General features: G+C 45.9%; 1 protein-coding gene across 2 annotated transcripts in view; it reads right to left on the bottom strand.

Moving 5' to 3' along the window:
* LOC119978213 (choline/ethanolaminephosphotransferase 1-like) overlaps positions 1-19,979 on the bottom strand; it is a 39,380-nt gene extending 19,401 nt beyond the window's left edge. The window contains exons 1-2 of one of the 2 annotated variants that reach the window (XM_038819658.1): positions 19,480-19,979; positions 2,542-2,689 (exon numbers count right to left, since the gene is read on the bottom strand). In XM_038819658.1, coding sequence (XP_038675586.1) covers positions 2,542-2,689; positions 19,480-19,839 — 508 coding nt within the window. In that variant the 5' untranslated portion in view covers positions 19,840-19,979. The remainder of the gene's footprint in view (positions 1-2,541; positions 2,690-19,479) is intronic. The other variant, XM_038819657.1, reaches the window with a different exon arrangement.
* Between the last annotated feature and the right edge of the window lie 3,177 nt (positions 19,980-23,156).

Below are 23,156 nucleotides of genomic sequence, written 5' to 3'. Positions count from 1 at the left end.
GCTTGGGTCACTGTCTGTGCGGAGTCTGCACATCCTCCCCGTGTGTGCGTGGGTTTCCTCCGGGTGCTCCGGTTTCCTCCCACAGTCTAAAGATGTGCAGGTTAGGTGGATTGGCCATGATAAATTGCCCTTAGGTGTCCAAAATTGCCCTTAGTGTTGGGTGGGGTTACTGGGTTATGGGGATAGGGTGGAGGTGTTTACCTTGGGTAGGGTGCTCTTTCCAGGAGCTCGTGCAGACTCGATGGGCCGAATGGTCTCCTTCTGCACTGTAAATTCTATGAAGTGCTGGAAAGTGGGATTATGATTGGCAGATCGGGTGTTTTTCATGCATCGGTGTAGTCTCGATGGGCTGAAGGGCCTCTTTTGTGCTGTATTATTGTCTGATTGTCACATGAACATACAAATTAAAAGGAGTAAGTCATTTGGCCTCTCTATCCTGCTCCACCATTCAGTAAGACCATTGACTGATTGGATTGTAAACTCAATCCCACATTCCGGTCGATCCCCGATAACCTTTCATCCCTTGTTAATCAAACATCTAGTCAAGTTCTCTCTTAAGCTTCAGTGGATACAAGTTCATGCCATCTAACCTTTCTTCATAAGAAACCTGCCCATTCCAGGTATTAGTCTGGCAAACTTCTGAACTGCTTCCAATGCATTTACATCTTTCTTTAAATAATATCATGATTCCTGGCCCAATCCCAACAGGGGCGAGGATACTGGACAGAACCCCCCAAATTTAATTTTAATTTTGTAAAACTGTGAAGAAAGGATACCTCACCCCAAGAGTGATTCTACAAAGCAATATGGATATGGGATATTAAAACAAACGTTATTACTGGCACAGTATTAAAATATCTTTAACACAAGAAAAGAGCTTACAAATACCCATTAAACAATGCTAATCAAAACAGTGGCACAATTATCCTTACTTGCTATCTTTATTTCCACTTAAACAAAACCATCTCAGGTCAACGCCACTTTTAAATAGTTAGCAGACCCAGGCATACTTGCTTACGAGATGTTCTTTGAGACTCTTTCAAGAGATAGACCTGAATCCTGTCAGAACAATACAGAAACTCTAGCTGAAGTCTTCATAAACTGTCCTCATGGGCTGACTTCCAGGACCAACAAAAACTCTGCTTGGAAAGAAACTGCTAGTCTGTCTGTAGACAGATCTTCAACTGAACTGTATCAAGAGCAGATGCTTGACTTCTGTTCACACTAATCTAAAAGTAAACTATTTTTCTGCAAAATGCCTGATGCTCTAGCAAGCTCTAGTAAGTTACATCTTACCCAGATGAAACACAATATCTCTAATGAACTGCTCCACAGGGAACCATCTTAATCCAAACAAAAGTAAAATCCATTAGTCCAAGTTTTTACAATGCTTTAATTACACCTCTGGCTCTCAGAAAGTCTAGCTATCTTGACAACCAGGATTTTTAAAAGCACCACTGCAGCAGTCACACCGACTAACTTAGGCTTTTAACCCCTACTGCACCAAATACATATAATACATCTGAAATTCCTACATTCATCACAACAAGGGAGACCAATACTGTACACAGTACTCCAGATGTGGACTCACTAATGCTCTGTATAACTGAAGCAAATCCTCCCTACTTTTGTATTCAATTCTCCTTATGCGATAATTTCCTAATTACTTGTTGTACATGCATACTAGCCTGTGATAGTAGCATGTGATCCATGCACTTGGACTCCCAGATCCCTCTATATCCTCTCACCATTTAGATATACTTTTTCCTTAATTTTTCCCACCAAAATGGACAATTTCACACTCTCCCACATTATACAGGAGAGTGAAAAGAATAAAATGATATGGCTATAGGGTGAGATGAAGTATGATGAGAAGAGAAATAGCCACTGCAGTCAAATGGTCCACTTCCGGACTGTTAATTCTACACAATTCCCTCAGTACTTGAACCGCTTACCCCAGTTTTTGAGTAATTTGGGATTTCCATCTCCTCTTTGTCAATGCCATTAATTTTGCTCAAATTACATCTGCTTGGGAAGTAAATATTGTTCACATCTTCCCCATTGAAGACATGGAGTAAAGAATCATTTAGAATATTGTGCATGTTGGGTGCATGAGGAATACATTTTGCATTGTGCATGGTTTTCATCTCTTCTGTTACTTGCTTTTGTTAATCCTATTCCAGGATGTGGACCCCAATAATGACCGAGGAGACCCCAATGTTCCTCCGCCCTAGTTTTAAAAACTTTCACCACCAGTCACTCTGCCAACTTGGTAACCAGACTACCACTATCCCTTTTTCATAAGCTTCTCTCTGGAGTGCAATTACATGGGGCATCAAATCCTCCTCAGCAGCAGTGAAAACACCGTATTATTTCACAAAGCTTGAATACAGGATCTCAGTTGAATCCATTAATATGCTTTCTACCCTGTTCTAGTAGGGTAGAAGGCAAGTGGGTTTGCTGTGGTTCTCCTAAGATACTGCTTATAATAACTTGCACACAAAGTTATATCCAGTACATAAAATACAAGTAAGCTCCTACCTGTGGAAAGTGAATCACAACCATGGTCAAACAGCTCTCCAAGAGGACTACTGCTATTGGTTCTTCTAGCCTGTTTCCCATCTATAGCATCGAGTGTCTGGTAGATAAACAGGCCCAGGGCACAGGCGAGGTAAGCCCACAGAGGTGCCTGCACAGTACAGAAAAAACAGAATGAGCCCAAAAGCAGCAGCAAACCAATGCACCAGGAGGGGAGTGAAGGAATGGATTAAGAGCATCACACAAGAAACACTGGCAGAACTTTAAAGTAACATTAGTTTTAAATTATTTTTTTGCTATTGTAAACAATGCACTGGATTACAAGTAACTGCAAGTAGAGGAATTACTAATTTATCATAATAACTGTCCCTCATTGGCTACAACACATTTGGGATGTGTTGAGGTGCTGTACAAATGACTCCACTCAACAATGTACTTACCCAGTTCAAACATCTGAGGCATTGTCTAACAACAGGGGATGGGAGGGATCATGTTACAACAGGATGCCTCCCTCCCGTGGGAGCAATATGGTGGCCCTACTGAAATCTAAAGCTGAGTGAGGAGAGAAATCACAGACACAGACCTAATAAGATGCTCCACAAAATTGATATTGTTGAGGAGTTTGGAAATTAAGGGAGTGATATAGCCCATAAGATATTGGAAAGAGGCCATTCGACCCATCAGGTACGCTCTGCCTGATGTAGAGACAACAGGAAGCACCTAATACTAAGCACAAGGACAAGATGGACTGTTATTCATAATGAAATATTACAGACAACAATCGGTCAATAAGCAAGGGTTCTATCCAATTCAAGTGAGGCAACAATCAAACCTCGTGAAACAGAAAATGCTGGAAAAACTCAGGTCTGGCAGCATCCGTGGAGAAAGAAACAGAGTTAACGCTTCCACTCCAATATGACACTTCTTTGGAACTTCATTGCAGATTACCAGCATCTGCAGTAGTTTGCTTTCATCTGAATCAGACCTCATTGTTGGGCATGACTGTGAATTGAAGGATGCCCTTCAGCTCTGAGAGTCTCCTCTCCAAAACCAACCCCTCAATACCTAAAAAAAGTCCACCCATCTCGGATATGCGAATATAGTGGTCTTGTTACTGGGCCAGTAGTGCCACGGCCTAGATCAATGATCCTGAGGCAAGTTCAAACCCACCACACCACTGAGGAATTTAATAGTTAAATCTAGAATAAAAAGCTAGTATCAGTAATGGAGTTACCGGATTGTCATAAACCCCCCCCCCCACCCCAATTTGAGTGACTTACATCCTTTAGGGAAGGAAATTTGACTTCAGTGCACAAGGCAAGGCTGAGGTTCTCACAATAATCTCCAACCAGAAGTGCCAAGTGGCTGATTTAGCTCACCGATGCAGTCATCACAAAAACCTGTCTTCACCAATTTTCTTCACTCTGTGCAATAAAGTAGTGTTGGAGCTGATTAAAGCAAAGGCTACCGGGCCCTGACACTATCCCAGCTTTACTGGTGGGAGACTTGTTCTTGGCGGTGTGGTAGCACAATGGTTAGCATTGTGGCTTACAGCGCCAGGGTCCCAGGTTCGATTCCCCGCTGGGTCACTGCGTGTGAGTTTGCACATTCTCCCTGTGTCTGCGTGGGTTTCCTCCGGGTGCTTATTGGGTTAGGGGATAGGGTGGAAGTGAGGGCTTAAGTGGGTCGGTGCAGACTTGATGGGCCGAATGGCCTCCTTCTGCACTGTATATTCTATTCTATTCTAACTAGCTGTGCCTTTAGCCAAACTACTTAGCTACAACACAGGCACCTACCCAACAACGTGGAAAATTGCCAAGTGTGTGCTGACCACAAGAGCAGGACAAATCCAATCCGGCCAATTGCCGTCCCAGAAGTCTATTCTCAATCAAAGTGCTGGCTGGGTATTTGTGTGGGCAGAACTGCATATACTCACCAATAACCTAGTCACTGACACTCAGTTTGGGTTTTGCAAGGACCACTCAGCACCAGACCTCATTAAAGATTTGGTTCAAACCTGAACAAAAGGATAGAATTCAAGAGGTAAGATAGAGGGAGAAGGCAGGTTTTGACCAAGTATGGCATCAACCGCCCTAGCAAAACTGAAATTAATGGAAATTAGGGGGAAACTCTTCACCGGTTGAAATAATAACTTACAATCCCAGACCAGACCCCAACAGTGGCTAGGGTACAGGACAGAAACCCCAATATTTTTATTTTTAAATTGTAAGACTGTAAGGAAAGGATACCTCACTCCCAAGAGTGATTGCACCAAGAAATAGAGATATGGCAGATTAAAACAAACTATTACTACTAACAGTATCAAAATATCTTGAACATCACATGTGAAGGGGAGGTCGTATCTCACTAACTTGATCGAGTTTTTCAAGGAAGTAACAAAGATGATTGACGAGGGTAGGGCAGTGGATGTTGTCTACATGGACTTCAATAAGGTCTTTGACAAGGTCCCTCATGGCAGACTGATACAGAAGGTGAAGTCACATGGGATCGCAGATGAGCTGGCAAGGTGGATACAGAACTACTCGGTCCAGAAGACAGAGGGTAGCAGTGGAGGGCTGCTTTTCTGAATCATAGAGTCATAGGTGTTCAAAAGCATGGAAACAGGTCCTTCGGCCCAGCTTGGCCATGCCGCCCAGTTTCTTTCACTAAGCTAGTCCCACTTGCCTGCATTTGGCTCATATCCCTCTACACGGGGCAGCATGGTAGCACAAGTGGATAGCACTGTGGCTTCACAGCGCCAGGGTCCCAGGTTCGATTCCCCGCTGGGTCACTGCCTGTGCAGAGTCTGCACGTTCTCCCCGTGTCTGCATGGGTTTCCTCCGGGTGCTCCGGTTTCCTCCCACAGTCCAAAGACGTGCAGATTAGGTGGATTGGCCATGATAAATTGTCCTTGGTGTCCAAAAAGGTTAGGAGGGGTTATTGGGTTACGGGGATAGGGTGGAAGTGAGGGCTTAAGTGGGTCAGTACAGACTCGATGGGCTTAATGGCCTGCTTCTGCACTGTATGTTCTATGTTCTACACCCACCCTGTCCATGTAACTGTCTAACTGTTTTTTTAAAGGAAAAAATAGTACCTGCCTCAACCACTGCCTCTGACAGCCGAGTCCAGATGCTCACCACCCTCTGTGAAGAAATTTCCCCTCTGGTCTCTTTTGTATCTCTCCCTTCTCTCTCCTTAAACCTATGCCCTCTCATTCTAGACTTCTCTACCTTTAAGAAAAAATATCGACAATCTACCTATCTATGCTCCTCATTCTTTTATAAACCTCTATAAAATCACCCTTGAGCCTCCCACGCTCCAGGGAAAAAAGTTCCAGCCTATCCAACCTCTCCTTATAACTCAGACCATCAAGTCCTGGTAGCATCCTCATAAATCTCTTCTGCACTCTTTCTAGTTTAACAATATCCTTCCTATAATAGTGTGACCAGAACTGAACACAGTATCCCATGTGTGGTCTTACCAATGCTTTATACTTCAACAAGACATGCCAACTCCTGTATTCAATATTCTGACCAATACAACCAAGCATTCTGAATGCCTTCTTCACCATCCTGTCCACTTGGAGGGCTGTGATAAGTGGTGTTCCTCAGAGATCACCTTTGCTGTTTGTAGAAAATATAAATGATTTGGAGGAAAATGTAACCGGTCTGATTAGTAAGTTTGCGGATGACACAAATTGTTGGAATTGCGGATAGCGATGAGGACTGTCAGAGGATACAGCACGAGACTTGGGTGGAGGGATGGCAGATGGAGTTCAATCTGGACAAATGTGAGGTAATGCATTTTAGAAGGTCTAATACAGGGGGGAAATATACAGAAAATGGCAGAACCCTTAAGATTATTGACAGGCAGAGGGATCTGGGTGTACAGGTCCACTGGTCACTGAAAGTGGCAACACAGGTGGAGAAGGTAGTGAATAAGGCATGCTTGCCTTCATCAACCAGGATGTGGAGATGCTGGCATTGGACTGGGGTGAGCACAGTAAAAAGTCTTACAACACCAGGTTAAAGTCCAACATGTTTGTTTCAAACACTAGCTTTTGCAGCTCTGCTCCTTCCTCAGGTGAATCACGATAGGAATAGAGGGATACGGATCCCAGAAGTATAGAAGGTTTTAGGTTAGAATAGTCGGCACAGGCTTGGAAGGCCTGTTCCTGTGTTGTATGTTTCTTTGTTCTTTGAAAACCTGACTGCAGCAGTCTCACACACACACTAACCCAGGCTTTTAACCCTTACTGCACCAAATACCGAGAATGCAATGCATCTGAAATTCCTACATTTACCATGTACTTGCACAAAGGAAGCTGGTTGCAATGTTGGAGCTCAATCATCTCAGTCCCAAGATATCACTGGAGGAATTCCTCACGGCAGATTTGAACATTTGGGCTTGTGCTGAATAGCGGCAAGTAACATTTGTGCTACACAAATGTCGGACAATGGCCACCTCCAACAAGAGAGAATCTAATCACCAACCGTGACATTAAACAGGATTTAGAACTCCATCATTATTCCTTTACTGTTGCTCGGTTAAATCCTGTAATTCTCTCCCTAACAGCACTGTGGGTATACCTATGCCACATGGATTGTAGTCGTTTAAGAAGGCAGCTCACCACCACCTTCTCAAGGGTAATTAAGGATGAGCAATAAATTCTGGCCTTGCCAGTGACACCCACATCCAATGAATCAATTTTTAAAAAATTGGGGCAACACGGTAGCATTGTGGATAGCACAATGGCTTCACAGCTCCAGGGTCCCATGTTCAATTCCGGCTTGGGTCATTGTCTGTGTGGAGTCTGCACATCCTCCCAGTGTGTGCGTGGGTTTCCTCCGGGTGCTCCGGTTTCCTCCCACAGTCCAAAGACGCGCAGGTTAGGTGGATTGGCCATGATAAATTGCCCTTAGTGTCCAAAATTGCCCTTAGTGTTGGGTGGGGTTACTGGGTTATGGGGATAGGGTGGAAGTGTTGACCTTGGGTAGGGTGCTCTTTCCAAGAGCTGGTGCAGACTCGATGGGCCGAATGGCCTCCTTCTGCACTGTCAATTCTATGAAATTGGCCCTCCATATTCACCGGCTTTCAGAGTAAAGGGATTTTATATTTCTACTCCACTCACGTGAGAAAAATCACGACCCAATTACACTCCTAACTGGTCAGGCTGTAACTCTGAATTTAAGGCCCTTAATTTTGGATTTCCACACCAAAGGAAACAGTTTCCTCTTCTAACCTTCTAACTTTCTAAACCTCTTCCTCATAATCTAAACCTCTCAGCCCAAGTTTCATTCAAGAGGGTCTGTGCTGCACCATATCCTTCCGGAGATGATAATCTTTATTGTCATAAGTAAGCTTACATTAACACTGCAATGATGTTACTGTGAAAATCCCCTAGTCGCCACACTCCAGCACCTGTTCAGGTACAGAGGGAGAATTCAGAACGTTCAATGCACCCAACAGCACGTCTTTCAGGGCTGATGGGAGGAAACCGGAGCACCCGGAGGAAACCCATGCAGGTATGGGGAGAACGTGCAAACTCTGCACAGTGACCCAAGCCTGGAATTGAACAGGGACCCTGCCACTGTGAAGCAACGGTGCTATCCACTGTGCTACCGTGCCACCCGTGATATATTACTGATGCGATCTGACCAAGACTCTGTCTGCAGAACTGAAAAAAAACTTTCTCTTTCTTTTTATATAAAGGAGATCTGGGGCACCAATAACTAAAGGGGGGGGGGGGGGTACTAATCACCCACAATCTCATTGAATGGCAGATTATTCTCAAGGATCTTAATGGCCCAGTCCCATTGCTACATTAGAAATGCACCCGAAGCAAGTGATTGATCTCCTGAGGTCATGTGGAAATCTGCATTTGTGCATCCCCATTTACCTTGCAAGATGCCACTGCACCCCAGCATGATTCCGGGTCCTGGCCAGAGTTTGCCTCCATTTTACTGCTAGGCGCCTGACTGGTGGTAGATCACCAGGTAAGTCCATCATTCTGGAAACCTGGTCCAGCTTAAGAATGGTTTCAGAGGGAAAGGAAGTGCTGTTGGGTTCTACGGCATGTGAGAACCATTAAACTACCCGCTAAAATAGTCTGTGCACAGTTTCCAGTTTCTTATTTTCCACACAGCTTGTTTTTCTGAACTGGAGCAGTCACATTCTTTTGCCGTAGGATTGTTGCTATTGGCTGAGGTTGATAAGCAGTCCTGAGGCAGTGACTGCATTTCACAGTGAGCCACAATCTAATCTATTGAAAACACTTGGAAGAAACTCTTTGACAGCACCCCCAAACAGCAGATAAATAAACCAAACGTGGAGAAGCTGAGACATGATCCATGGTTCAAGAGTATTTTAAGCAACTTGACGGTTTAGTGAACACTGGCTGGGATCTTCTCTGAGCTGCCACTGATTTGTTACATTGAGACAACAACTTTAAAGCAGTAAAATATCCACAAGAAGCTTCACAGAAGAGTTATCATTGTTTTACCAGACATATCAGAGCATGTTAGGGCACATGACCACAAGGTTTCTTAAAGAGATGGATTAAAAAGCATTTCTAGATGAATAAGGTGCAGAGAAGGGATTCCAGGGCCTTCCCACTAACTAAAATCAGAATTGAAGGGACAGAGGTGCTGGAGGGTTGGGAGACTGGAGGAAATTACACAGATAGAGAAGGGATGGGGCCATAGAGACGTATCAAAACAAGGGGGCGGCACGGTAGCACAGTGATTAGCACTGCTGTCTCAGCACCAGGGACCAGGTCCGATTCCCACCTTGGGCGACTGTGTGGAGTTTACACTTTCTTCCCGTGTCTGCATGGGTTTCCTCCGGGTGCTCCGGTTTCCCCCCGCAGTCCAAAGATGCACAGGTTAGGTGGATTGGGTATGCTAAATTGTCCCTTAGGGCGAGGTTAGAGCATGTGATAGGGCCTAGATAGGGTGTTCTTTCAAAGAGTCAGTGCAGACTCGATGGGCAAAATGGCCTCTTTCTGTCCTGTAGGGATCCTATGATTCTACGAAGGACAAGAATCTTAAAATTGAAGCACTGCTTAACCAGGAGCCGATTTATGCCAGTGAGCACAGAGTGACAGACGAATTGGACTTGAAGGGACTCATGTTAAGTGCAGTAGTGTTTTGGATGTTCTGGAATTTAGAGAGGGTACACTTCTAAAGCGTGTGCAGGGATGGCGGGGTAGCAGTTCAGGTGTATATATCTCTGAAGTGGCAGGATATATTGGGAGAGTAACTGGTAAAGAAATGGGATCTTGGGCTTCATTTATAGAGATAGAGTACAAAAGCAGGGCTGTCATGCAGGGCCTTAAAGATCTGACCAGGTCACAACTAGAATAATGTACGAGTTTAGTTTACGAAACTACACTTTGGGAAGAATGTGATCACAGGGTGTTGAGAGGGTGCTAAGATTTCCAAGAGTAATTCAAGGGATGAGGGATTTAGGTAGAGGTTAGGGTTGGAGAAGCTGGGATTGCTCTCGGAGCAGCGAAGATTGAGGAGAAATTTGATCGAGGTGGACAAAGTTCTGACAGGTTTAGATGAGGTAAACAAAAAAAACTGTTCCCATTGACTGATGGTACAGGAACAATGGTTACGACCTGGGACTCACTGCTCACGGGGGTGGGTGATGTTGAAACACGGCAATTGGATGGGCACTTGAGGGAAATAAACTTGTACGGTTAAAGAAATAGAGTGGGGTGGCAGGGATGAGACTGACTGGATTGCTCCACAAAGACCTCGTATAGATTTGAAGGGTTGAATGGACTTTGGAATTATGACAAGATTGGAAGCTGGGGAACTCATGGGACTGAAGCCAGAGTAGCTGCCAGGAAACTGCTGGCTTTTTGTACGTAGAAACAAACTCACTTGGTCCCCAGACTTAGGTACTTTCCTTCCCCTTTCAGTAATAAGGGACCATTCCCTCTGCAACACACTGATCCCCCCCAAATGCAAGTGCAGGAAAGGCAGCAGCTGCCTTTAACCCCGCCCCCATCCAAAACCAGCCAAACAGTCCTTCCAAGTGAAGCTGGAATTTACATCTTTTTCTTTTAATTTAGGAAACTGTATTGGCTGCTTATGATGTGGTCTCCTCTCAAGCCCAAACACTTGTGGTCAAATGCTGAGATAATAGGGAACATCTGGAACAATGCACCCCATTCAAGAAGTGCTTGTTGGGTGAATTGGACATTCTGAATTCTCCCTCAGTGTACCCAAACCAGGCGCCATAGTGTGGCAACTAGGGGATTTTCAAAGTAACTTCATTACTGTGAAAGATTAATTATTATTAGATTTAGGTTAAGTGATGTTTATAGTAGGGCTATACCGTTAATTGGAATTTAGAGCAGTGTTTTTGAGAACCAAGGACTATAAAATCATGACACATGCTTTGTATTGAGATCCTTGGGAAAGCAACCAGGACAATCTCTCCAGCATATATTATGGGCAGCACGGTAGCATGGTGGTTAGCATAAATGCTTCACAGCTCCAGGGTCCCAGGTTCGATTCCCGGCTGGGTCACTGTCTGTGTGGAGTCTGCACGTCCTCCCCGTGTGTGCGTGGGTTTCCTCCGGGTGCTCCGGTTTCCTCCCACAGTCCAAAGATGTGCAGGTTAGGTGGCCATGCTAAATTGCCCGTAGTGTCCTAAAAAGTAAGGTTAAGGAGGGGGTTGTTGGGTTACGGGTATAGGGTGGATACGTGGGTTTGAGTAGGGTGATCATTGCTCGGCACAACATCGAGGGCCGAAGGGCCTGTTCTGTGCTGTACTGTTCTATGTTCTATGCCCGAATAAAACCTTTGCTTACTGGAAACTCTCAGACTTGAGTGGTCCATCTTTTTACCACAACATAGGGAGATATAAATATTGTATTAAATCTATAGCTTAACAAGTTAAACTACTTAATATAACTACAGATAACAGTGGAATAATATTTCTAACCTTGAATACTAATTAGTCAAATACACAATAAAGTTGGCACGGCAAGTGATGGGTTGCAGCTGCAGCATGTGGGAGCTGGTGGACATCAGTATAATCAGTGCAAGTGCCTAGGTTTGTGGAACTTTGGCTCCAAGTTGGTGAGCTGCAGTCTGAGCTTGACACTGCAATGAAATAGGGAAAATGTTTCCTGGCGGCTGTCACACCCCTTAGGCTAGGTATTTCAGATTTGGCTCATGAGGGGCAGGAGAATGTGATTATCCATGCAGCAACTATGGCGATCAGGTTCTAGACGGAAGCACCAGAGGAACCTTTCAACTGTCCAACAGATTTGAGATTTCTGCACCTTGTGGACATGAGCAACGACTGAAGGGAGAATGTGCAAACTGACCACAGCATTGTGGTGCAAGAAGCCATTAAAGTGCTGGATGTAAAAAGGAATGTAATTGCATATGGCAACAGTATAGTTAGGATAATAGATACCGTACTCTGCAGTCAAGAGCACAAGTCCCAAAAGCTGTGTTGCCAGTCCAGTGCCAGGGTTTGGGGTATCTCCACAGGGATGCAGAGGAACTTGCCGTTTGGGAGGCAGGTTGCTGTGGTCCACTTGGGGACCAATGACATAGAAAGGACCAAGAAAGAAGTTCTGCTGAGGGAGCTTGAGCAACTAGGGACAAAATTAAAAAGCAGAACCACAAGGCTAATGATCCTTGGATTGCTACCCAAGTCCAGGACTAAATTAGTGCAGGGTAAATAAGATCAGAGGTGAACACATGATTCAACGGTTGGTGAGAGAAAAATTATTTTTGATTCATGGAGCACTGCATCAATACTGGGAACGAGGAAGCATGTGGGAGCAGAGGGGGCATCGGTGTGGTTCCCCAATCTGCGACAATTATAGGTTTGCCCCAGGGAGGATGGATGGGGAGTTCCGCATTTGGCGGAGAGCAGTGATAGAGGAGACTGGGGACTTGTTCTTGGAAGGTAGCTTCCCGAGTATGAGGGCGCTGGAGGAGAAGTTTGCATTGGCTGGAGGGAATGATCTCTGATATTTACAGGTACGGGACTTTTTGCAGAGGCAGGTACCAACCTTCCCACTCCTGCCGCTAAGGGGGATTCAGGACAGGGTGGTCTCTAGAGGATGGATAGGGGAGGGGAGCATCTCGGGTGAGCAAAGTGTGCAGGGGGCCAGCGAACCATGTCCACATGTTCTGGGCATGTCCAAAACTGAGGGGATTTTGGCAGGGGTTTGCCGACACCATGTCCACGGTATTAAATACGAGGGTGGCAATGAGTCCGGAGGTGGCGATTTTTGGGGTATCGCAGGACCCGGGAATCCAGGAGGAGAAAGAGGCAGATGTTCTGGCCTTTGCTTCCCTGGTAGCCCAAAGGCGTATATTGCTGGCGCGGAGGGACTCAAAGCCCCCGAAGTCGGAGACCTGGCTTTCAGACATGGCTGGCATCCTCTGCCTGGGGAAAATTCAGTTCGCCATGAGAGGGTCTCAACTGGGGTTCACCCGGAGGTGGCAACCATTCATCAACTTCCTTGCAGAGAACTAATCGTCAGCGGGGGGGGGGGGGGGGGGGGGGGGGGGGGAAAGAGAGTGGGAGTGGGGGAGAGCTAGGCTAGTGTAGGGTAGGGGGGTAAGTAATGGCAAGACCTGCGGGAGAGGGTGGAGGAATTTGCACTACATATATATTTTTCTTATTTATATTGTTGATTTTGTTGCTGTTAAAAGGTCAAAGAAAATACCTCAACAAAATATTTATTTTAAAAAAGGCATACGGTGTACTTGCCTTTATTAGCCAGGCACAGAGTTTAAGAGCAGGAGGTTATGCTGTATAAAACGTTGGTTAGGCCACAGCTAGAGTATTGTGTGCAGTTCTGGAATCCACAATATAGGAGGGATGTGATAGCACTGGAATGGGTGCAGGGGAGATTTACCTGGGCTGGAGAGTTTTAGTTATGAAGAGAGATTGGATAGACTGGGATTGTTTTCCTTGGAGCAGAGGAGACTGAGGGGGAACATAGAATATTACAGCGCAGTGCAGGCCCTTCGGCCCTCGATGTTGCACCGACCTGTGAAACCACTCTAAAGCCCATCTACACTATTCCCTTATCATCCATATGTTTAGCCAATGACTATTTAAATGCCCTTAATGTTGGCGAGTCCACTACTGTTGCAGGCCGGGCATTCCACGCCCTTACTACTCTGAGTAAAGAACCTACCCTGACATCTGTCCTATAATTTATCTCCCCTCAATTTAAAGCTATGTCCCCTCGTGCTAGCCATCACCATCTGAGGAAAAAGGCTCTCACGGTCCACCCTATCCAATCCTCTGATCATTTTGTATGCCTCAATTAAGTCACCTCTTAACCTCTCTCTAGCGAAAACAGCCTTAGGTCCCTCAACCTTTTCTCATAAGATCTTCCCTCCATACCAGGCAACATCCTGGTAAATCTCCTCTGCACCCTTTCCAATGCTTCCACATCCTTCCTATAATGCGGCGACCAGAACTGCACGCAATAATCCAAATGCGGCCGCACCAGAGTTTTTTACAACTGCAACATGACCTCTAGGGAACATGATGCAGATGTATAAAATTATGAGTAACCTAGAGTGGATTGGAAGAACCTTTTCCCCTTGGTGGAGGGATCAATGGCCAGGGGACATAGATTTAAGGTGAGGTTTACATGGGGTGTGAGAATCATGGAATTTACAATGCAGAAGGAGGCCATTCAGTCCATCGAGTCTGCACCAGCCCTTGGAAAGAGCACCCTACTTAAGCCCATGCCTTTATTCTAGCCCTCTAACACTAACCTGTTGGACACTAAGGGACAATTTGTCATGGTCAATCAACCTAACCTGAACATCTTTGAACTGTCGGAGGAAACCGGAGCACCTGGAAGAAACCCATGCAGACACGGGGAGAAAGTGCAAACTCCACACAGGCAGTCACCCGAGGCCAAGATTGAACCCGGGTCCCTGGAGCTGTGAGGCAGCAGTGCTAACTACTGTGCCATGCCGCCCATGGGGAAATCCATTTTACCCAGACGGTGAAGGGTGTGTGGAACTCGCTGCATGAAAGGGTGGTAGAGGCAGAGATCCGCATAACATACATAAAGTATTTAGATATGCCCTTGCGATCCCAAGACATACAAGGATTGTGGGTCAAGTGCTGGGAAAAGGGATTAGAATGGTTAAGAGGTTGTTTTTGACTGATGCAGACTCGATGGGCTGAAGGGTGTTTCCTGTGCTGCCCGACTATGATTCTAGCAATATGAAGCAGGAAACGTTTCACTGAAAAACAGTCACGGAAGGGTCTGGGAAGACCGAACTAGCTGAGTGACAAATCCAAGTCAGGCTCACATGTAATGATCACACCAGCAGGTCAAATACAGAGCTAACTGACAGCACATCAATAAGAACAAACAAGATCCTTACATGATCCATTAGATGACAGATACCAGCGAGTGTAATTGAACAATACTCCGCATCCTACCAGATTACTTCAGCAGTATCAGAGTGGATTGGAATTAATTCGAGCAGAATGGTTTGTTTTCTTGGTAACGTCTGATTGCTTGGTTTTGTTAATAATATTTAAGTTACTTATGATACTTTGAGTACAGTGTAATAAGCACTGTCAATTTTGTGCAGCCAACTACTGCAGATTATGCACAACAAACATTATCCTGACCATACCTAGATGCAAATAGAATCCGTTCGTAGAATCATACAGTGCAGGAGGCCATTTGGTCCATCGTGTTTACACCAGCCTTTGGAAAGAGCACTCTATTTAATCTCATGCCTTCACCCTATCCCTGTAACCCTACTAAGGGGAACTTTAGCATGGCCGATCCACCTAACCTGCACATCTTTGGGCTATGGGAGGAAACCCACGCAGACACGGGGAGAAAGAGCAAACGTCACAGACGGTCACCCAAGGCCGGAATTGAACTCGGGCCCCTGGAGCTGTGAGACAACAGTGATAAAGACTATGCCACCGTATCGCAATGATGCAGCACACAGTGAAACCTGGAAAGAGATATCTAATTATCTCCTGCTCTTTCCCCAAACCATTTCAAAATATTCCCCTTCAAGCATTTAACCAATTCCCTTTCAAAGGTTAACATTGAGTCTGCCTCCACCATGTCTCTGCCCGCTTCATCAGTCTATCTTCTGAAGTGTAGCTTGCTGGATCATTTCAAAGGGCAGTTAGAAGGCAACCACATTTCCGTGGATCTGGAGTTAGCCAGACCAGACCAGGTAAGGATAGCAGATTTCCCCTGATGACATTGATGAACCAGACACGTTATCGTAATATGACAGTTCATGCTCACTACGAATACCAGATCATAATCATTGAATTTAAATTTCCCAGCTGCCTGGTTGCGACGTAAATTTATGCCTGTGTAGACAAAGAACAAAGAAAATTACAGCACAGGAACAGGCCCTTCTGCCCTCCCAGCCTGCACCAATCCAGATCCTTTATCTATACCGTGGGCAGCACGGTAGCATGGTGGTTAGCATAAATGCTTCACAGCTCCAGGGTCCCAGGTTCGATTCCCGGCTGGGTCACTGTCTGTGCGGAGTCTGCACGTCCTCCCCGTGTGTGCGTGGGTTTCCTCCGGGTGCTCCGGTTTCCTCCCACAGTCCAAAGATGTGCGGGTTAGGTGGATTGGCCATGCTAAATTGCCCGTAGTGTCCTAAAAAGTAATTTACGGGTATAGGGTGGATACGTGGGTTTGAGTAGGGTGATCATGGCTCGGCACAACATCGAGGGCCGAAGGGCCTGTTCTGTGCTGTACTGTTCCATGTTCTAAACCTGTCGCCTATTTTCCAAGGATCTACTTCCCTCTGTTCCACGCCTGTTCATATATCTGTCTAGATGCATCTGAAATGATGCTATCGTGCCAGCCTCTACCACCTCCTCTGGCAAAGACACACACCACCCTCTGCGTAAAAAACTTTCCACACACATCTCCCTTAAACTTTCCCCCTCTCACCTTGAAATCGTGCATCACTGGTCCAAATCTCTGGATTATTAGCACTGTAACATAACCACTATGCTATTGTACACCTAGTTTTCTGCCATTTCGCCATTTTTAAAATCCACAGTCTTTGCCCCTTTAACCCCAAAGGCTTCACTTTTGCTCAGTGATCTACTATACATCACTTCATCGAGCATCTTGAAGGTCCATTTGCATAGCATTCTCTGCACCACCTTCATCATCCAACCAAATTAATTTGGAAGAGTAGGCCATTCAACCCCTTGAGTCTGCTGTACCATTTGTGAAGATTTTGGCTGTTCAGAATGTGGCCACTACTCTCCTGTCTACCCCCGATACCTCTTTGACTCACAGGTCAGTCAAAAATTTTACTTAGCCTTAAAAATATTCAATGGCCCAGCCACCAGCACAGAACCACGACCCTCGAAACACTTCCCCCACCTCTATCTTAAATGAGAGACCTCAATTATTCACATTAATCATCAATGACTTGGATGAAGACATAGAAAGTCATATATCCAAATATACTGATGATACAAAGTTAGGTGGGCATTGTAGACGGTCTAGAAAATAACAAAATTGCAAGGAGATATTGACAGACGAAGTGAAGAGGCAAAATTGTGGCAGATGGAATTTAATGTAAGCAAGTGTATCCATGGATAAATGGCTATCCATTTTGGACCAAAAAAGGATTGAGCAGAGTACTTTCGAAATAGAAAACGGTTAGGTACAGTGGATGTCCAAAGAGACTTTGGCTGGGGGAGTTTCGGGTGGAAAGATCTTTAAATGCCACAAAGAAGTACAGCAAGTAATCAAAAAGACAAATGGAATGCTGGCCTTTATATCTAGAGGACTGGAGTATAAAGACGCAGACGTTATGCTGCTGCTTTACAAAACCCTGGTCAGACCCCATTTGGAGCACCATGAGCAGTTCTAGACACACCTTAGGAAGGATACTTTGACCTTGGAGGGAGTGCAACGTAGGCTTACAAAAATGATATCTGGACTACAAGGGTATCAGTTCAGTTACAAGATTACACAGATACAATGTTTACACTAGAATTTAGGTTATGGGGTGATCTGATCGAAGTATTCAAGATATTAACAGGAAAAGACAGGGTAAAGATAAATTATTTCCACCAGTTGGAGATTCTAGAACTAGGAGGCATAGTCTAAATATTAGGGCCAGACCGTTCAGAAGAAATATTCGGAAGCACTTCTTCAAAGAGTGTTAGAGGTTTGGAACTCTCTCCCAGAAAACCATTGCGATACTCATTAGATAATCTGTTTGTGAGATATTGATCGAGGGATAAATATTGTCCAGGACACCAGCAATAACTGCGCTGCTCTTCTTCAAAATAGTGCCATGAAATCTTTTACATCCAGCCGAGGGGGCAGAAGGAGCTTCGGTAAAAGGTCTCATCCAAAAGATTTCACCAGGCTGTCAGGCTCCACAGATTAGGTCGAGACACTTTTTTCCCCCACTGACGGCAGGTCATTCAGGAGAGCAGTTAAGAAACATTTCTTCACAAAGAGTGGCAGAAGTGTGATATCTGACTCACAAAATGAGAGCCCATTTATTCATTTTAAATCTTTGACAGATACATTTTTGCTAATCAAGAAAAGTGATATGGAGCCATATCAGTTGAATGGAGAAGGCTTAAAGATTAGCCCACAGCCTGGGCAAATTGTGAAACAGGCTCAAGAGAATGAAGTGGAGATGCCAGCGTTGGACTGGGGTGAGCATAAGAAGTCTTACAACTAGCTTTCGGAGCACTGCTCCTTCCTCAGGAAGCAGTGCTCCGAAAGCTAGTGTTTGAAACAAACCTGTTGAACTTTAACCTGGCGTTATAAGACTTCTTACGAGAGAAAGAAGAAAAAGTTAATTTCTATGCTTCTGCTTTGTGCTGGCCAGGTCAGGTATACAAATATTCTACACATTTAATAATCTGGCCATTCGGCACTGGATTATATCCTATGGATTGAATAGGGGTTTACTCATTTAGATGCAGTTGAGCAGTGTACGGTAACCCACATGGCGAGGTGCATCCTATGGATTCTAGGACATGGGGGCAGATTGCCTGCTCTGTGACAGTCAGTGTATGATAACCTACATCATGTGTCGTACCTTTTGGACCCTATAGGTATTTACCTGTGGCGAGTGTAGGGTAACCTACACAGGGTGAGGTGTATCCTACAGGGGTTTACCTGTTCAGTGGAGAGCAGGCAGTGTACATAGTGAGTTGTGTCCTATGGATTCTATAGGGTGTACTTGTTTGGTGGTGGAAGGTCAGTATATCCTGTGGATTCTAAAGAGTTTACCTTTTCAGCGGTGGTCGGCCACTATATCCTGCTGATTCTATAGGGTTTACCTGTTCAGTGGCGGTCGGGCAGTGTATCCTGTGGATTCTATAGGGTTTACCTGTTCAGTGGCGGTCGGGCAGTGTATCCTGTGGATTCTATAGGGTTTACCTGTTCAGTGGCGGTCGGGCAGTGTATCCTGTGGATTCTATAGGGTTTCCCTGTTCAGTGGCGGTCGGGCAGTGTATCCTGTGGATTCTATAGGGTTTACCTGTTCAGTGGCGGTCGGGCAGTGTATCCTGTGGATTCTATAGGGTTTACCTGTTCAGTGGCGGTCGGGCAGTGTATCCTGTGGATTCTATAGGGTTTACCTGTTCAGTGGCGGTCGGGCAGTGTATCCTGTGGATTCTATAGGGTTTACCTGTTCAGTGGCGGTCGGGCAGTGTATCCTGTGGATTCTATAGGGTTTACCTGTTCAGTGGCGGTCGGGCAGTGTATCCTGTGGATTCTATAGGGTTTACCTGTTCAGTGGCGGTCGGGCAGTGTATCCTGTGGATTCTATAGGGTTTACCTGTTCAGTGGCGGTCGGGCAGTGTATCCTGTGGATTCTATAGGGTTTACCTGTTCAGTGGCGGTCGGGCAGTGTATCCTGTGGATTCTATAGGGTTTACCTGTTCAGTGGCGGTCGGGCAGTACACCATGAGGATGAGGGTGGTGCAGGCATTGAGAGCCAGTCCGGTGATGGTGATGACATTGGGAGCGATCCAGAGGGGCAGGCGGCGGACCAGCCGCTCCCACCAGGCCTGCATGAGGGGCTCGAGTAACGAGGCTCCGGCGCTGCGGTAGCGGTGCTCCTCCAGGCGCTTCAGCTGCTGCCGAGACAGGGGCTGCTGGAGGAGCCACTTCAGCCCGAGGCCGCTCCCCATCGCCGGGTTCCCGCGGCTCGGGCCCTGCCGGGAGACTGAAGGCGGCCGGCTCAGCCCCACCTCCCCCGCCTCGCTCCGCCGCGACGGCCGCCGCTGTGCGCTCATGGAGCCGGCGCTGTACACTCGCTTCACCAACTGAGCGGCCCCGGGGCCCGTGCTCACTGCCGTCTCCCGGGAGACACTGACCCGGAGACACTACCCGCCCAAACCGCGACCCGGAAACACTCTCACCGCCACCGCGCCCGAATCGGCTCCGGAAATCATGTAAGCGAGGCGGGGCCAACCTGCAGCACATGGCAGGGACCATGGGGCGGGGCTGGGCTACGGGGGGCGTGGCCGTGGCCGTGGGGCCGGAGCGGTGGGCGGGGCTAGCGGGGCAGTGGGGGCGGGGCGCTGGGGGCGGGGCTTAGGAGAAAGGGGTAAGGAATTGAGGGGAATAGTGAGGGGGTTTCAGTGACTGGGGAAGTATCGGGGGCCTGCGAGTATTGTGGACTGGGAAGAGGATGGGGGTGGGCGGTGCTCCCTGTGACTCTGGATGATGTGATTTTTACTGTTTTATTCCTGGCTGTTCATGACCTCTTTAACTAATCCTGACGTTCCCTCAGCACTGTCTTTTTTACTTTGAAGTGCACTCCATAGAATCTAACTTGTTGAATCAATACAATGCAGAAGGCGGCCATTTGGTCTATCAAGTCTGCATCCACCCTCCAAAAGACCACTCTATCTTGGTCCATTCCCCCGCCATATCCCTGTAACCTTGCACATTGATCATGGCCAATCCACCTAACCGCTCATCTTTGGGTGTGGGAGGAAACTGGAACACCCAGAAGAAGCCCACGGCCACGAGGAGAATGCACAAACTCCACACAGCCAGTCACACAAGGCCGGAATCAAAACCACGTCCCTGATGCTGTGAGGCAGCAGTGTTAACCACTGTGCCATCATGCCACCCATGAGCCATGTACCAGCATCCCTTTGTACCACAGAATTCTTTAGTCTCGGGTGGAACAATGGCTAGCGCTGCTGCCACACGGTACCGAGGACCCGGGTTCGATCCCAGCCCTGGGTCACTGTCCATGTGGAGTTTGCACATTCTCTCTTTGCGTGGGTTTCACCTCCACAGTCCAAAGCTGTGCAGCGTTACCCATGCTAAATTGTCCCTTAATTTGCAAAAAAAAAATGAATTGGGTACTTTAAAGAGAAAAAAGGAGTTTCTGTAGTTTCTATATAAATTGTATACATTTTTTTCAATGTTTTTCTGCCAAAGTGGACAAGTTCACATTTTCCCACATTATACTCCATCTGTCAAATTTCTGCTCATTCGTTTAACCTGCCTATGCCCCTTTGTGCTCTTTACCTCCTGTTGACAACTTGTTTTTCTATCTATCTTAGTTTCATCAGCAATTGTAGCAATGGAGGGTGTTTCTGGGTGAGTTCAAATAGCAGGTCACACCGGGGAGTTTCAGTTCAAAATCAAAAGTGTAGTTTTAAAAACAGTCCTTTCATTCAAGTCATTGATAGAAATTGCAAATAGTTGAGGTGCCAGCACTGATCTCTGTGGCACACCACTAGTTACAGCTGCCAACTCCAAAAATACCTATTTATCCTATTACAACATACTGGGCGAGTGCACAGTCAATTCCAGCCGTACAGATCCCGGAGCCCCAACATAATTGAATTAAGCAATAATTTGTATATTTTCCTCGGATCTTTGACCCTTGACTGCTCCAATGACTTATAGACACCAGATTTGTAAGTAAAATATTAAGAAACTTTATTATAATAAGAGAAAAGCTAAACATGTAATGGAATAATGGTCTACTAATCTAATTATTCCCCTAACCCCATCCCACCCTCCACCCAGACACAAACATGTCGGGCACAAAGTGGGGGGGGGGGGGGGTGCAGGGTAGGAAAAGTTAAAAATAACAGGGATTGAAATTGGGATAGTGATAGATCGTTGCTGGTCAGGTTGTAGTCTTTGTAGTTGGTGATCTTCCAAGAACGCAAAATGTTGAAATCACGGTTTGGATCTTTCATTGGCTGCCTTCAATTAGAGCATGTAGACTGTAGAATTCTTCCTGGGAGTCACTTTCAGTTGAATGAAACCAGACTGGCACTCAGACTTACTGAGATGCTATTAGAATTCTACACCTGACGATTTCACTAGGTTTTTATCCAACCCCTCTATCCTGCTGAAATGGACCCTTCTGCAGGTTGAACTGACTGTAGAGAGAAACACAGAACATCAGCTGAGTTAAATCAGATTCAGCTCCCCAGCCTTTTAATCAGAAGTTACCTTTACAGGCCTGGCTGGATATGGAGAGTGTTTTTAAACTCCCCCACTGTGAGCTGCTATTTGAACTGGCCCAGGAACACCCCTCCATGAAGTGTGCATTGTGCATGGTTCGTGATGTCATTTTGATGGTCTTGGCTAGCAGCTAATCCCCTCTCCTGAAATTCCAAGGCATTTTCTATTTTCAATAGGGATTGGTGGAGCCTTTCTGAAACTTCTGGAGCAGAAAGGCAGGTTTCATTTTGGCTTTCAGTTTCTGCTTAAGACCTGGAAAGCAGTACAACAGGTCTGGGCTCTCTATATTAATTCTCGGCCTAGCAATTTAAAATGTATCCAGCTAGCCTGTGAGATGTTACACTGGTAGCTAAAGCAGATCACTCTAAGCTGAGGGCTTGGGACAAAATACCTTGCGCTCTCTCTGCACAACCTGGGAGCTTCGGGAAAGTAGTCATCTCCATTCTAATTAGACATCTGTAGTTTTAAAAACAGCAGCCAGCAAAAACAGCCAGGAAGACAGGGCTTAAAGGGACACAAGGATTAGATAAGGAGTTACAAGAGGATCCTTACAACCCCGACTCTAGCTCCTTGTTAGCCAAGCAATCCTTTAATCTTGCTAATATGTATCCCCCTTTACCATCCACTTCACCCCATACATTGATCATGGCCAATTTACCTAACCTGCAAATCTTTGGACTAGGAGGAAACCCATGCAGAAAGAGGGAGAAAGTGCAGACTCCACACAGACAGTCACCCAAGGATGGAATTGAACCTGGGTCCCTAGCGCTGTGAGGCAGCAGTGCTAACCATTGTGCCACTGTATGGAAGTCTCCTTGGAATTTTCAACCACCTGCTTGACTGTCTTTTCTGACATCTTCGCATTTTCTAACTTTCTTAAAAGTGTGTCGAAAAAAGGCTTTGACTTATGAACCAATTCATAGTCATCCGCAAGCTCCACAGTTTGCCTTGCAGTTTTAACTCTTAGTTCCTCCACATAAGTTCTTTTCACTGCAGGTGATGAACATTTGAATTCTTCCAGCAGAATTATTTCTCTAAAAGTCTGATTTCTTTCTTCTATTTTTAATGCTCTCACCCATCTATCAAAAGTATTTTATTGAATCCTGTCAAA

Source organism: Scyliorhinus canicula, chromosome 15 (assembly GCF_902713615.1).
Source record: "Scyliorhinus canicula chromosome 15, sScyCan1.1, whole genome shotgun sequence".
NCBI lineage: Eukaryota > Metazoa > Chordata > Chondrichthyes > Carcharhiniformes > Scyliorhinidae > Scyliorhinus > Scyliorhinus canicula.
The sequence above is the reverse complement of the archived record's forward strand: the minus strand, read 5'-3'. Positions and strand labels throughout refer to the sequence as shown.